General features: G+C 58.3%; 1 protein-coding gene across 9 annotated transcripts in view; it reads left to right on the top strand.

The window, feature by feature from the left end:
• TOM1L2 (target of myb1 like 2 membrane trafficking protein) overlaps positions 1 to 9,979 on the top strand; it is a 58,009-nt gene extending 48,030 nt beyond the window's left edge. For 5 of the 9 annotated variants that reach the window (XM_077746555.1, XM_077746551.1, XM_077746554.1 and 2 more), the window contains 3 exons: positions 3,060 to 3,119; positions 4,903 to 4,939; positions 5,888 to 9,979. In XM_077746555.1, coding sequence (XP_077602681.1) covers positions 3,060 to 3,119; positions 4,903 to 4,939; positions 5,888 to 6,036 — 246 coding nt within the window. In that variant the 3' untranslated portion in view covers positions 6,037 to 9,979. The remainder of the gene's footprint in view (positions 1 to 3,059; positions 3,120 to 4,902; positions 4,940 to 5,887) is intronic. The other 4 variants (XM_077746557.1, XM_077746556.1, XM_077746550.1 and 1 more) reach the window with 3 other exon arrangements.
• The last annotated feature ends 3,739 nt before the right edge of the window (positions 9,980 to 13,718 follow it).

Genomic DNA, 13,718 nt, shown 5'->3' with positions numbered 1-13,718 from the left:
GCTTCCTCTATTTTTTTTCTGCCTCACATCTTTTCCCTTTCTGGCTGCCTCCCCCAACACACTCCTCTTCAGACCCTTGGATTGGCCTTCAGCCTTGGATCATTGCCCAAGAAGATGCTCAAACCATGACATGTCAGCGGCCATAGTCCTTTAGGGATCAGCTGGGCCAGGCCTCCTTGGATGGATGAGAACACCGAGGCCTCCCAAGGGCCTGGTGACGTGCCCGAAGCCACGGGGCAGTGACAGAGTCCAGTGCCCTCTTCGTTGGCCAAGGCCTCTCCCTTCCCTTCCCTCGGCATGGACAGAGGAGCTTCCTCTTCTCCCCTCCCAGTTTCTGTAGTTCCTCTTTGGAGAGCAGTGTGCATGTTTAGCCTGTGTCTGGGAGCATCCGCGTTATTAGAAGGAACTTTACCCCAGTGCTACGCTCAAGGCATTGATTTACGAGGGCAGGAGGTTTATATAGCTAAGCTATTGTGTGCAGCCACAAGCAAGTCAACCCTTGCCCTGGCTTCTGTAAGCTTTACTGTTAGCTCTTTCCCTAGTTCCTCAGAGATTCCGCCCTGAGGCCAAGTGCCTTTCATATTGGAAGGCGTCAATTCCGATCACTTAGGATATTCCTGGTTTCTGGATTACAAAACAGAAACCCTGACCTGGAAGTTAGGGGCTCGGAGTCCTGTGGGCCCAAAACTAAATAGAACCTAGCCATTACCCTATTTCACAGATGAGGAGACTGAGGCCAAGAACTGCCCAAGCACACCCCCCTCTCCCTGCTCTGCCTCTTCACCTGAAGCCCTGAGGCTTAGAACAGCAGAGACTTCTGGGCTGCTGAGTGAAGAAGCAAGTCCAGAGAAAATGGATTTGCTCCAGGGACCTGACGAGCCGAGCCCAGCTGACCCATCGCCCAGTGCTCTGTCCTCAGCCTGGCTCCTGGGGCTTCGCTGGAGGGATGCCCTTCCAGAAACACACTACTTATTTGGAGATATCTAAAAGAGGGAAGAAAAGTGTTCCCATGATCCAGCTTTTGGGAATTTTTTTTTTTTTGAGAGAGAGTGAGGAGTTTCTCAAATGTCAATGTTTATTTTCTGAGCGTGCTGGCTTTCGAGATTAATCCTCAAAGAAGAAAACTGGGGCATGATACCTAGCCTCGAGGGACTTCTTTCTGAACAGTAACAAAAATACTGTAAGCCAAATCTGAAGGTTTAAGACCAGTGACCCCATAATGGCTTTGTTTTTCAAGCTTCTGCAGCACATTGCAAAGCTCCACCCATCGAACCGCCGTTCACCATAGACCATAGACCGAAGCTGGGTGGGTGGAAGAGAGCCCGGCACACGCTCCCTACGACCGTGGTTGGCCATGTTTTCTCATTGGAGATGCCGCTAACTTTCCAAGCTTTGTTTCCGGGACCTTGGCATGGTGCGCAGCCTTCCAGAGGCCAGGCATTCTGACTTAAAAGCATCAAGATAATGAAAATTGGCATCTCCTGTCACAGGAAGGTGTCAAGACAGAAGTCCTGCCAGCAAGCATAAAATTAGCAGATCGCACTCCGCGCGCCTTGACTGCCTTCTTTTTGATGGGGGAGTCGGGTGCTGCCTTAGGTGCTGTTAGTACAGTCTCGCTGGGCATTTGCGCCCTCTAGAATGAGAATCACACACTCTTTTGTCCCTAGGAGTCATTTCAGGGTGATTTGATTTTTCTTTCATTTCAATATGTGGTTCCCAGTAAGTCAGAGAAATATAATGACAGTGTAGACAGACTCTTCCTAATCTGATCAAGGATGGCCTTGAGTCTTTGTGAAAATGCGTGTAGGCTACCCGNCCAGGCATTCTGACTTAAAAGCATCAAGATAATGAAAATTGGCATCTCCTGTCACAGGAAGGTGTCAAGACGGAAGTCCTGCCAGCAAGCATAAAATTAGCAGATCTCACTCCGCGCGCCTTGACTGCCTTCTTTTTGATGGGGGAGTCGGGTGCTGCCTTAGGTGCTGTTAGTACAGTCTCGCTGGGCATTTGCGCCCTCTAGAATGAGAATCACACACTCTTTTGTCCCTAGGAGTCATTTCAGGGTGATTTGATTTTTCTTTCATTTCAATATGTGGTTCCCAGTAAGTCAGAGAAATATAATGACAGTGTAGACGGACTCTTCCTAATCTGATCAAGGGTGGCCTTGAGTCTTTGTGAAAATGCGTGTAGGCTACCCATGCTGGGTCTGTAGCCAGGCACGNCCCCCGCCCCCCACCCCCCGTTCTCAGTGGAAATTTTCGTTGGCTCCGGAAGCCCAGCCAGCCATTGAGACTGGGAGACAGGATGAGACTAAAGGAGCCACTGCACGCAGGACTGCTTCGTGATTGTCCCCTGAAGAGAGACAAAGACAGCTAAAGCCCCGACGTCGCTTTGGTCATCAAAGCCCCAGCCTGGCCGGCTTGTGTTGGCGGTGAGATGTGCCCGCCTGCTGTCAGCCAGGCCACAGCCAGGCCCCGTCGCTCCCCTCCTCCCACTCAGAGACGCACTGGGACACATTCCGAAACACTCCGTGCCCGCCTGACCACTTGCACCCCTGCTCCGGGCAGACTGCCACTTGGGCTCCCCAGAGGCATCAGGGGCCCCCTGGTGTCTCCTCCAGTCACTCCCGAGGGCTGGGCTCCATGGCCGGTAGGCAGGACTCTTCCAAGGGTCCTAACCCGACCAGTTCAAAACCAAGCTGCAGGACCAGCGCATTCCTGAGCTGAGAGGTGCTTGGCAGCCCTGGGCTGAGAGTAGTCAAAAAGTTCTCCATTTCAAGAACGCGTACTGCTGCCCTCCCTCCCTCCCTAACCCTGCCCCCTCCAGCGCCCGCCGTCAGCCCTGCTTCTTAGAACTGCCCACCTCATTGCTTCCTTCACCTGCCATTTCATATGTGGCTGCCTCGTGTCACCCGCGCCTGCTGTGCCAACGTGTTTTTTTGCTCTTTGTACGTTTTGGTTTCATTTGGGGGTTGCTTTTGATGATTTACTTTGTTCGGTGTTCTGTCTCCCCTCGCCTGGCTGTGGGGCTGCCTGGCCCGCTGCTTGCCGCCTCCATAGATCCCCGTTGCGCAGCCCTCTGTCATGGACGACATTGAGGTGTGGCTCAGGACGGACCTGGTGAGACTTGACTTTTCTCTTACGTGTGTGGGGCGTGGCGAGGCAGAGGCGCTTCTGAGGACAGGCCGGGGGCCAGGGCCCGCTCCCCTGTGGGGTGCAGAGGAGGGACGCCTACCGGGGCGCAGAGCACCTGCTCGGGGCACAGCCCCGGGGCCTCGGCCGGCGGGGCTCTGGCGGCTCCGGGACTTGCGTCCGGTTACTCTTCTGGCTCTAGTGTGTGTGCGCCTGGGTTCCTTTGCTTTGGGGTTTTTGTTTGGGTTTTGGGGGATTTTATGGGTTTTATTTTTATTTTTATCTTTTCTTTTTCACTGTAAACTGTATACAGAGATGAGCCGAGTGGTGGTTTTTAGTTTTTTGGGGGTTTTTTTGTTTGTTTTTTTGTTCTTGTTTTTTGTTTTTGTTTTTGCTTTTACTTTTTGTCATCCCATTTCCCCAGTATCGTCTGGTATCTCGGATTTAAAAGCAGCACCCTTGCCCTGGGGACTGTTGTCTCTGTCCGCAGAGCTAGGGCAGGAAGGTGAGGACACAGTGCCGCTGCAAATGGCAGCAGGTCCCAAGGCAGTGGCTGGTCCCTCCCTCTGCTGCTCACAAAGCACTTTCACTCTCAGGCAGCTGTGTGGGAGGCAGAGCGGGGGTGGTTGGCCAGGGGGGCTGACAGACAAATGCACTCTGGGAGGAGAAGTGGCTCTCCCAAGGTCATGGGCTGGGCATATTCTCCCTTAGTCCTAGAGCCACCTCATCTCTTGCTCCTAGCTGCCACCTCTTCAGGGGACCCTGTCCCCAGAGCAGAGCGTTTTTTACCACAGGATTGGCCTGGCTGGTGGTAGGCTGCTGACTTGGCCCCTCCTGTACTAGGCTAGGGCGTCCCACTGCTCTGGGCCACCTCCCCACAAGGCCAGGCTTTACGAAGACACCCATTGCCCAGTGAGTTAGACCCCCAGGCGCCATGCCAGGGGAGGACGAAACGCCCCATTATATCTTCCCAAGGGAATGCCTGGAAAAGAAATAGCTCCTGTCACAGAGGCAAAGCAGGAAGGACCAAGGCCCTCACCTAACGTCGGGGGTGGGGGGGGCGGGCCCAAGGTTCAGAAAGGGAGAGGGATCTGTCTGGCGAGGCTGAGCAGCAGGCCAGTGGCAGGGCTAGAAAGGAAGCCAGGTCTCCTGGCTGAGCCCAAGGCCTCGTCCACTTCCCCGTGCAGTTCCCTTCCCTGTCACCGTGCAGTAAGTTCCCAGCGACCACTGCGTTCTGCAAATGAAGTCAAGTCCTATCCACTGTCATTGTCAAGAGCAGTCAGAGAGAGCTCCCGTGGCTTCTCAGGAAGCGGCAGCAGGTGACGGAATCTGGGCCACAGGAGGCCATGGGACGTGGCTTCTGGCCGGACAGCGCTCTGCTGCCAAATACTGCCTGGTGTTGGGCCCCGTGCCCTGGGCTTCGTGGCTCTGTCCCTTCCAGGCCTCATGCAGTACCCAGCTGTTGGCGTGGACAGTGGGCTCCCACTGGGAGAGGGTCGCTGGGTAGCCAGAGGCCGGCTGCGGTCCTGCACGTAGCTCCAACCCAGAGAACCAGCCTGTGCCTTTTTTTGGATTTTTCTTTCTGGCTTTCTGGAGGCTCAAAGCCTAGAACTACTCAGTTTGGAGTGGTTTTGCTTTTGCTTTTTAGAAAACAGTTTTTGTGCCCCCAGTAAGACAAGCAGTACTTTACTCTCACAGAACTCTGGGCTCGGGAAATGGGGGGTTTGGCCCACGCTGGGCCCTAATGCTGCTCTCTCTGCTCCTCCCACAGAAGGGCGATGACCTGGAAGAGGGCGTCACAAGTGAAGGTATGACCAGGCCAGCACCTTGACAGCTCCCCACCCTCGATCTGCTACCCCTGGCCCAGGCTCTTGGGTGCACACGGGCCGGCACCCCCACCGCCTGGGAGCCTGTGCTGCTAGCACGTCTCCTGGGACCCATCCTTGCTTGACCTGGCCTCCTAGGCCAGGGGCTTCTCTGCTGTGTCCCAGCCAGGCCCCACGCTGATGAGAGACGTGCCAGAACACGTGACTTTAAGAAGGTCACAGAGCTAGTGGGTAGTAGGTCCAGGTTGCCATCCTAGGTCAGCGTGTCCCCCAGACCTGCAGTCCCACCCAGTCTGTCCCCACCCCTGAATTCTCCATCCAGCAGAGAGGCAAGAATGCCACGCAGTCCACAGGGCACACAGGGAGCTTGTCGGGCCTGGGTGTCCTGTGACCCCACTTCGGGGGGGGGGGGCAGTGGATGATGGGTCGAGTAGGGAAGTTCCCATCATGGTCCTCCAACCCTCCCATCTCTCTCCTCTCCCCTGCTCCTCCTGTCTTCCCCACTCCCTTCCACTCTCCCCTCTGCACTGCCCCCTCCCTGCTCTGCTGACCATCCGATCAGACCCCCTCCACTGGCAGAACCTTGCTTGGAGGATGAGAGTAGGGTCAGGGGATGGTCTCTGCCAGGTTCAAGTGGAGACTTGCCCCTCCAGCTTTCCCTGCCCTGCCCCCAGTGCTGATCGGACAGAGGGGGGCAGAGAGGGGAAGTCAAGGCTGGGTCTCCGGGCAGCAGACGGCCCAGAAGCACCCCTGGCTCTGCTGGTTGCTACCCTGCCACTCCCTGCCTCCTTCCCTGCAGGCAACCCCGGGCTAGTGTGCTGAGGGGTGGGGGGAGGGACAGTGAATGGGGCTCGGAGGGGAGCAGGGGGGTTGTGGTCTGGGCCTGGCCTCCTACCAATCCTGCCCCTTGCCCTGGGTTTTGTATTGCAGAGTTTGATAAATTCCTCGAAGAAAGAGCCAAAGCTGCTGAAATGGTTCCCAACCTCCCCTCGCCCCCAGGGGAGGCCCCGGCCCCAGCCTCAAACACCTCCGGCCGGAAGAAGTCTGAGCGGTCAGAGGATGCCCTCTTCGCCCTGTGAGCCGTTCTGTGGCTCGGCTCCCCAGACGGCAGGTCACCTGTTCCCCCGGTCCACACTAGGCACTGGCCGTTCCTCCCATCCCCCATCCCCCCTCGGTCCTGTGCTGCTGTGTCTCCACGGGTACGCCACTGTGTTTGCTCCCAGGCCTCCACTAGTCAGGACCAGCTTTGGCCACCTTGTTCTCTCCGGGTGGTGGGACAGCGTCGCTGCAGCCAGAGGCTCTCATCCTCCGCCCCTGCCCCTCTGGCCCACAGGCTCTCTCTACCCATGTGTCCTCCTGGGAAGAACAGGCATCGGACCCAGCCCCAGGCAGGGCAGTCCCCGTGGGACCATTTCCTGAGGAGACACCTGGCCTGCCTTCCTCCGATTTCCGCCCACAGAGAAGGGGGTCAGACCCCAGCCCCTTCCCCTCGGGTCCTGCCCCTGCCTGGCTCAGTGGGTCCCCTTGGGCCGGCCTACCCTCCCATGCCCCTGTTCCACAAAGGGTTTGTCTGCACCTGTGGGCTTGGCCTCACTCCCTGGAATGCTGCTCCCTGACGCGTGTCACCTTGTGGCACTTGGCGTGCTCGGCACTTTAGAGGGCTCTGTGGGTGCCCTGTGTGAGGCCTCTCAGCTTTTTGACCCTCCCTCCATCACACAGCTGCTAGCCCGGGCCCCTGCCCTCAGCAGCTGAGCCTGGGACCCACAGGTTCCTGGTGTGCGGAGGGAGAGCCAAAGGCGATTGCGGAGACAGCATGTGACCCATGGATGCTGGTCACGAGGCGCACGGGTTAGCTCCTGCAGAGAGCCGCCACCGTACACTAGGCCGCTCCGTGTCCCCGTCCGTGGAGGGACCTGCGTGGGGAGGAGTCGCTCTGGCTCACTTGGGAAAGCTCGGTGGGCTTGTGAACGCGCCACGCTCGGGGCTGTGGCCTGGCCTGTGGCAGCCTCTGCGCCTCTACCTCCGGGGCCCAGCAGCACGTGGCTCTGCGCCATGTTTGGGGATGCAACAATAAGGGGCTGGAGTGACCCTAAGGTCCCTGCACTGCCCGTTGGCGTGGGTCTCCGCTTCCTCCACAGAATGTCCCAGCAGCCTACCCTCCCCCCGCCCCGAACCCCCCTCGCCACTGATTTGTACCCTCTCTCCAAACCAACCTAGAAGGCCAGCAGCCTGGGGCTGAGAGCTAGGGCTTGAGGACACCTGCTCCCGTCACCGCGTGTCTCCTGGCCGCAGACAAGGCGCTCAGCCTTGACACCGTCCGGGGTCCAGCCCACCCCACCTCTGCACTATGGTTGCCCAGAAGAAGAAAAATGCTGCAGCAGCTGCTCCGAACCAGCCCGTGAGTTGCTGGGGCCCGGGTCAGTATTCCAGAAGGCGCCACCCGGGTACCCGGGCCAGACGTGTTCCTGAGCTGTGGCGTGGTCAGCCCTGGCAGGCGGAGCAGGGAGGAGAGCTGGGCTTGACGCCGGCCGACACCAGGGCCTCAGGCTCTGGAAGAAGCATTCAGGCCTGGGTCCGGCACCTCTGGTGGAGAGCGAGGCGCACCCCAGCCCAGAACCCCGAGCCCTGTGGCTCCCCCCAGCCTCTTCCAGAGGGGAGGTCCGGGGTCTGGTTGAGGGCCCTCCTGGCAGGACCGGCTGGGGGGGGGGGTCACATTCTGACACCTCCAAGGACATGCAGGAAGCTCCCCCTCAGAGCTCAGCCAGCCTGACTCCAGCCCCGCCCTCCCTGGCAGCCGGTGCCTCACTCTACTGTCCCCCCAACCCAGCCCCTCCGCCCACCGGCTCCTCTCTTCTCAACATTGCTCACGGCCAGAGCCCCCTAATGTCCCTGCTTGGACATTAGGATATCTGAAGTCAGCTGTCCAAGGTGGCTGGGATGGTCTAGTTGTACCCAGCTCGTACCCCCAGCAGCCGGGAGCGCCTGTCCTGAGGGGCCGGGGGCCTGTCCCGCAGCAGCCGAGCCCCGCGTCCTCGGAGGGAAGAGCCAGCCTCCCGGCCTTGTGGGAGGGGACGTGCCCCCAAGAGCGGGAGCCTGAAGGGTCTGAGGGGAGAGGAGGCCCCCGGCAGAGAGTGAAGCCGAGGCCTGTGTCTGTCTGGGGAGACCCCCGCACAGCTGCTCTCAGTACCTGTGGCCCAGAGCTGCCCCCCAACTCCAGGCAGGGCTTGGAGAGGCCGGGCCGCCCCTGGGCAGCGCATGGTGGTGGCGCCTGTGGCCGGGAGGTGTTGGCTCACACAGGGAAGAGGCCCTGCCTTCCGGGCCCGCGGCTGCCCCTCCTGTTCACCAGTCCTATCTGGAGGCAGCCTGGCCCTACCCTGAGGCTGAGGTGACACATGCTTGAGGCCTGCACAAAAAGCTGAGTAGGGGCCCAGGTGGCCTTAAGGGGGTGCTGCTCAGCTCTTCCTGTCCCGAGGCCACAGGCACCCCAGGCCACTCAGCTCTTGGCTCCTTTCCACCCGGGGAGCCCAGCTCCCTGGCCGCCTGCTTGGGGAAGGGAGCCGCGCTCTGGCAGGACAGCTGGCCAGTGCCTGTCCCCCAGGAGTGAGACCCTCACGAGCCACCAGCCGCTCCACAAGTGTTAGAAATCACAGATACAGTATGTACTTAATTACACTAAATTATTGCTGGGATTCCTTATAAGCACTAATTATACCTGATTATAGGTTAAAAATATTTATTTTGTCAAAATATTTTCTTGGGGATGTGTTTAACCTTTTCTGTGTTCATTGTGTGCGGAGATGAGAAAACTAACCATTTCTTCCCGCCTACCTTTGTGGCCAGTGGGCAGTGGTGACCCGGGGCACTGGTGGGCTTGTGGCCAGCCTGCCCCAGAGCAGTCCCTGCCTGGGATTCCCCCCTCCCAGGGACCCAGCAGGCCAACTGGGGCCAGGCCGAGGGGTGACCTGCCTGCTTATCAGCTTGCACGGGACAAGGGGTTTCTGAGCCGAACGGGCTTGATGCTGGCTGGGGCCGGAGGGAAGGGTGATTCAGTCCGCTGTCTGTCCTGTCTTGCTGTTTGTCAGCCCCATCCGCGTGAGTGACCGTGCCATCTGCCTTGGCTCACTGCCCTTCCCTTCCTTCCCCTGCGATCCAGAGCAAGGGGGCCTGGGGAGGTATGGGGCCTGCACTGTCCCTCAAGGCCCCCCGACTGGGAGAGTGGTGGCCAGGGCTCTGGATAGACAGCCCGGTGGCGGCAGGCACCTGGACCCCTCCAGCTTCATGGGGCAGATAGCTGCTCTGCCACCTACATTCCTGCTGCTCCTCGTCCTTCCTGCGCCACCCCCACTTTGTCTCCACATACACTACACACGTTTCTAACTCCCGTCGGGCCCAGCCTTCTGGACGGCTGAGGAGGACTGTGGGCTAGCTGGGGAGGAGCACCAAGCAGGAGCAGCGTGTTCTCAGCCTGGCCCCCGCCGGCCCGCCACAAGCCTCTCCTCCTGGGCCCCTGGGCCTGTCCACCCCCGTGGGGACCAGCCAGCCTTGCCACCGTGGCTGAGTGTGTGCGGGCACCCAGAAGATGCCCCTTGCAGTGCCCGCCTCTCCCAGTGCCGTCTCCGGCCCTTCCTGTCCATGGGGGTCCAGGCGAGGCTTCCCCTGCGGCCGCCCGCCGCCAGCCCTGCGATTACACTCCTGCTCACGTGTCTGAAGTCTCCGAGCTCTCCTGGAGAAAGGGGGATGGGTATTTATTTCCTAAAGTTTGCACTTAATTTGCGAGGGTCTCAGGATTGTTGGGGGCTATTGAAAGAGAGATGTGTTGGGTTTATTGTCCAATCGTCCTAGAAGTCTGATGTTCCGTCACTGTTGTGCGTTTCTGCGGGCAGAGCCGGTGGCGATGGAGGGGCGGGTCAGTGCACTCGAGGCTCAGCGCGTCCATCCACCCACCGGCTCTCCTTCCAGATGTTGTCTCTCTAGTTTGGGTTCTTGCATGTAAAATACTCCACAATAAATAAATGAACAAACTGTTCCTCTGTGATCTCTGTGGAGTCAGCTGTGACCGTCCAAAGGGCCTGCCACTTCTGGGCACCTGTTGCTGCTTCTTTTTTTTTTTTTTTTTATTATTTTTGAGAGGGGGCAGGGAGGGAGAGCGGGAGGAGCAGAGAGATAGAATCCCAAGCAGGCTCCACACTGCACTGTCCGTGCAGAGCTTCTTCATTATTTTTGAGAGGGGGCAGGGAGGGAGAGCGGGAGGAGCAGAGAGATAGAGAGAATCCCAAGCAGGCTCCACACTGCACTGTCCGTGCAGAGCCCGATATGGGGCTCGAACTCACAAACTGTGAGATCGTGACCTGAGCTGAAACCAAGAGTCAGACACGTAACCAACCGAACCACCCAGGCACCCAAGGGCCCCTACTTTCTCTAAGCAGGGGCTGCCCGGGGGCCCTGCTGGAGGAAGCCACTCCGGAGGCTGGCTCCCCTCCCCCTCAGCCATGCCCAGGCTGCCTGAGCGGTGCCCTGGCCGGCCAGGGGAGTCTGGGCTAGGGGAAAACCCCCCATGCCCGGCCCCATTCGGCTACCTCGGGGCACAGCCTGGTCTGGGGGTGTTTGCAGCGGCTGGAGCCCACCCATGGCCTGCCTGTGAGCTCTGCCAGGACCTGTGGTTATTCCTGCATCTCATCCTGGGTCCTGGGCATGTGGGGGAGGCCCTCAGCCCTGTCCGGGGCAAACAGGGCAGAGCCCCCTCCACAACCCCACTCAGCTGGGCTCCCTGAAGGTGGGCAGGCGTCCACCAAATCATCTGCATGGCTTGTGCGAGGCATTTATTCGGGCTGCCGCTCCAAGAGCCACTACCCCTTCTAAAAACAGCTTTATTGAGATATGATTCACATAGCATACAATGCACCCATTTACAGTATACCATCAGGTAGTTTTCAGTCTATTCGTGGAGTTGTGCAGCCATCACCATGATCAATTTCTGCGCATTTTCATCCCCAAAAAGTACCCACACACACCCCCCACACACCCCAGCGCTCTCTCTTTTTAAAAGGCCTCGGTCCTGTCCCGAGAACTGGCCACTCTGGGTGCTTGTTGCCAGGCCACGGGCCTCCAGGAAGCGGGCCTCCAGGAAGCAGGCCTCAGTGGGCCTAGATGCGCAGGGGTCCTTCGGGGGCACGTTGTGGGAGCCACACGGGGCCTGCATCTCCTCTGAGTGGCCCAGAGGAGACTGGAGCCCTTTAATCCCTACACCTCATGGGGTTTGAGGATCGAAGTGGGGTTGGCTTATCAAGCCCCCAGGTGAACCTGGAAGAATCGCAGGTTGTGTTCAGCTGAAAAGACCGAACTGGGAAGACCCACGCACCTGCCTGGGTTTGCCCAGCTCACACCTCGGGCTTTGGTGGGAGGCAGGTGTGGCCATCCCGCCCACCTCAAACACCAGCCCTGTCGGTGGGTAGCTTGAGGGGGTGGAGGGGGCGCTGCCCTGCCTATTGCTATGGGGCAGGCAGGACCCGACTGGGACCCACAATGAGACCGTCATCAGCCCAGGCCGGAAGCGGCAGCACCCAGCTCCCACTTGCTTCGATGGGCTCTGGGGAGCTCTGGGGAGGCTCTGCCGGTTTCTGGCCAGTGAGAATGAGACCGGGGCTCTCACACCGGGAGATGGGGGTGGAGTGGGCCTTGGAAGGGTGGGAGACCCCCGTCCCCAGGGCCCGTGAGTAGAAGCCGTGGATCCTGAGCCCATTCTCTGCCCCCAGTCCTGTACGAGGCACTATGAGAGCCAAAAGAGGCCTGAGCTCTGTTCCCGCCCCATAGACAGTGGCTTGGCCCTGACATACCACCGTGGACGTGCCAGGACACCCAGGCAGCGCATGTTCCTGAGAGTTGCTATGTACCAGGTTAGTGCCAGAGGGGAGGGGCTGCTTGCGTCCCACCCTCAGGGAGCTCCCAGCCTGGTTCGGTTCCCAGAATCCAGGATGTTCTGTAGCCAGGAAGCCCCAGAGCCCTCTTCCAGGCCTTGCAGGGCGGGGAGGTTCTGGGGGAGCAGCCAAGGCCCAGAGTAACTGAGCTGCTGCGTGAGGTTGCACGGGGCAGGCCAGCCACAGGGGAGGGGGAGAGCGGTCAGGCAACTCTGATCTAACTGACCAGCCTCCTGGGAGAGACCTCAAGATCCCTGGCAGAGACTTGCCAAGATGCATTTCCCCAGGACATTAGCAACTGTTCCTAAAAAGGAGGGGTTCTATGGAGAAAGACGTCTGGGAAATGGAGAAGTAAAGTTAAGCAGTGTTGAGGCCTCTTTGTTCAAGATAAAGGTTTGTGGCCCAAACTCCTCTGTTAGACATGCCATATTGGAATTTTTCTCATGGTAGAAAGACATTTGATTTAATCAGAAAGAGGAATTTGTTGAATTACGTACAAAAACATTCGGACAGCTTCAGGCATAGCTGGATCCAGGTGCTTACGGCTTTGGTTAGGAATCTGTCTCTCCCTATGTCTTGGCTCTGCATTCTCTGGGTTGGCCCTTCCATGTGGTTAACTCAAGGGTGCCTGCAGCTCCAGGCTGACTTTCCACTAGCAGAGGGAAGGCACTTCTTTATCAATAGTTCGAGGAAAATCCCAGAACCCACCCTGAGAACCCAGGCTCTTAGCAGAGTGGGGATGAAATCTGAGGAGGCAGAGCACCTGGCTGGCTTAGTCGTAGAGCACTACGCATTGTAAGTTTGAACCCCATGGTGGGTGTGGAGATTACTTAAAAATAACACCTTAAAAAAAAAAAAAGGAAAACTGAGGAAGCATTAAATGGTCATTGCAGCGTGGGTGGAGAGGCCCAGAGATAGGAGTGACACACTGGGGCGTGGAGACTTGGACAGAGACAAGCTTCTGGATTCTTCTTCAACCTTTGGTTGTCTCCCTTCATTGGAGCCTGAGAGGAGCTGCTTTCCAGCTCTAGGTGCCCTTCCTCCCCAGAGATCTGGAGAGGGCCCCGTCGGGTAGGTCCTCTCACGGCCCGTGCTCGGCCCCCCTGCTCGCTAGTTACACACTAAAGCACCTGAGGAGGAGAGTGTTTTCCCAACCATCTCCTTTCCAAGAAAAAGAGTCTCCTCGGGGTTCCGCGGGACCAGGGGCGGGCAGAACAAGAGGACTTGAGTAGGCGTGAGCCACCCGGAAATTCCACTTTATTTCAGAGGAGCCCCTGCCCATTCTTGCTGGGTGGCCCTCTGGGGAGTCTGCTCAGGGCCTCCAAGCCCGGGCCCTGGGCATCCCAGCAAGCAAAACCTCTGCCTCCGGCACTAGGGGGTCAGTAGGATGTTTCTGGAAACCCAGTGGACTCCTCTGCCTGGTGCCATCTCCTCCCCGCCCCCAAGCCCACTCTCAGGGGTTGCAGGCTTCGCTGTGGGTCCCCGAACAAGCCCCTTGTCCTCTCTGGTACGTTTCTCCCCCGATCTATAAATCGGGATCGTGGATGGATCGTAAACCCATTGCCTTCAGGGGCCTTTTCATTACACTCATTTATGAGCGAAGTGGCCCAGATGTGATTCCTGGGGACTGATAGGGACTGTGGCGGGGGGTGGGGGAGTCACAGACTGGCTACAGGGCACCCAGTTGTTGAGGCCAGGGTTACTCAAAATTTTCATTTTTCAAGAAAAGCCAGAAATTCAGCCTTTAAGTGGAACCTTACACATTTTTTTAAAAGTTTTATTCATTTCTGAGAGAGAGAGAGCAGGGGAGGGTCAGAGAGAGGAAGACACAGAATCCAAAGCAGGCT

The sequence above is a fragment of the Crocuta crocuta genome, unplaced genomic scaffold, assembly GCF_008692635.1.
Source record: "Crocuta crocuta isolate KB4526 unplaced genomic scaffold, BGI_CrCroc_1.0 scaffold139, whole genome shotgun sequence".
In the NCBI taxonomy this organism is placed as follows: domain Eukaryota; kingdom Metazoa; phylum Chordata; class Mammalia; order Carnivora; family Hyaenidae; genus Crocuta; species Crocuta crocuta.
Note: the sequence above shows the minus strand (reverse complement) of the source record. Positions and strands in the feature narration are given on the sequence as shown.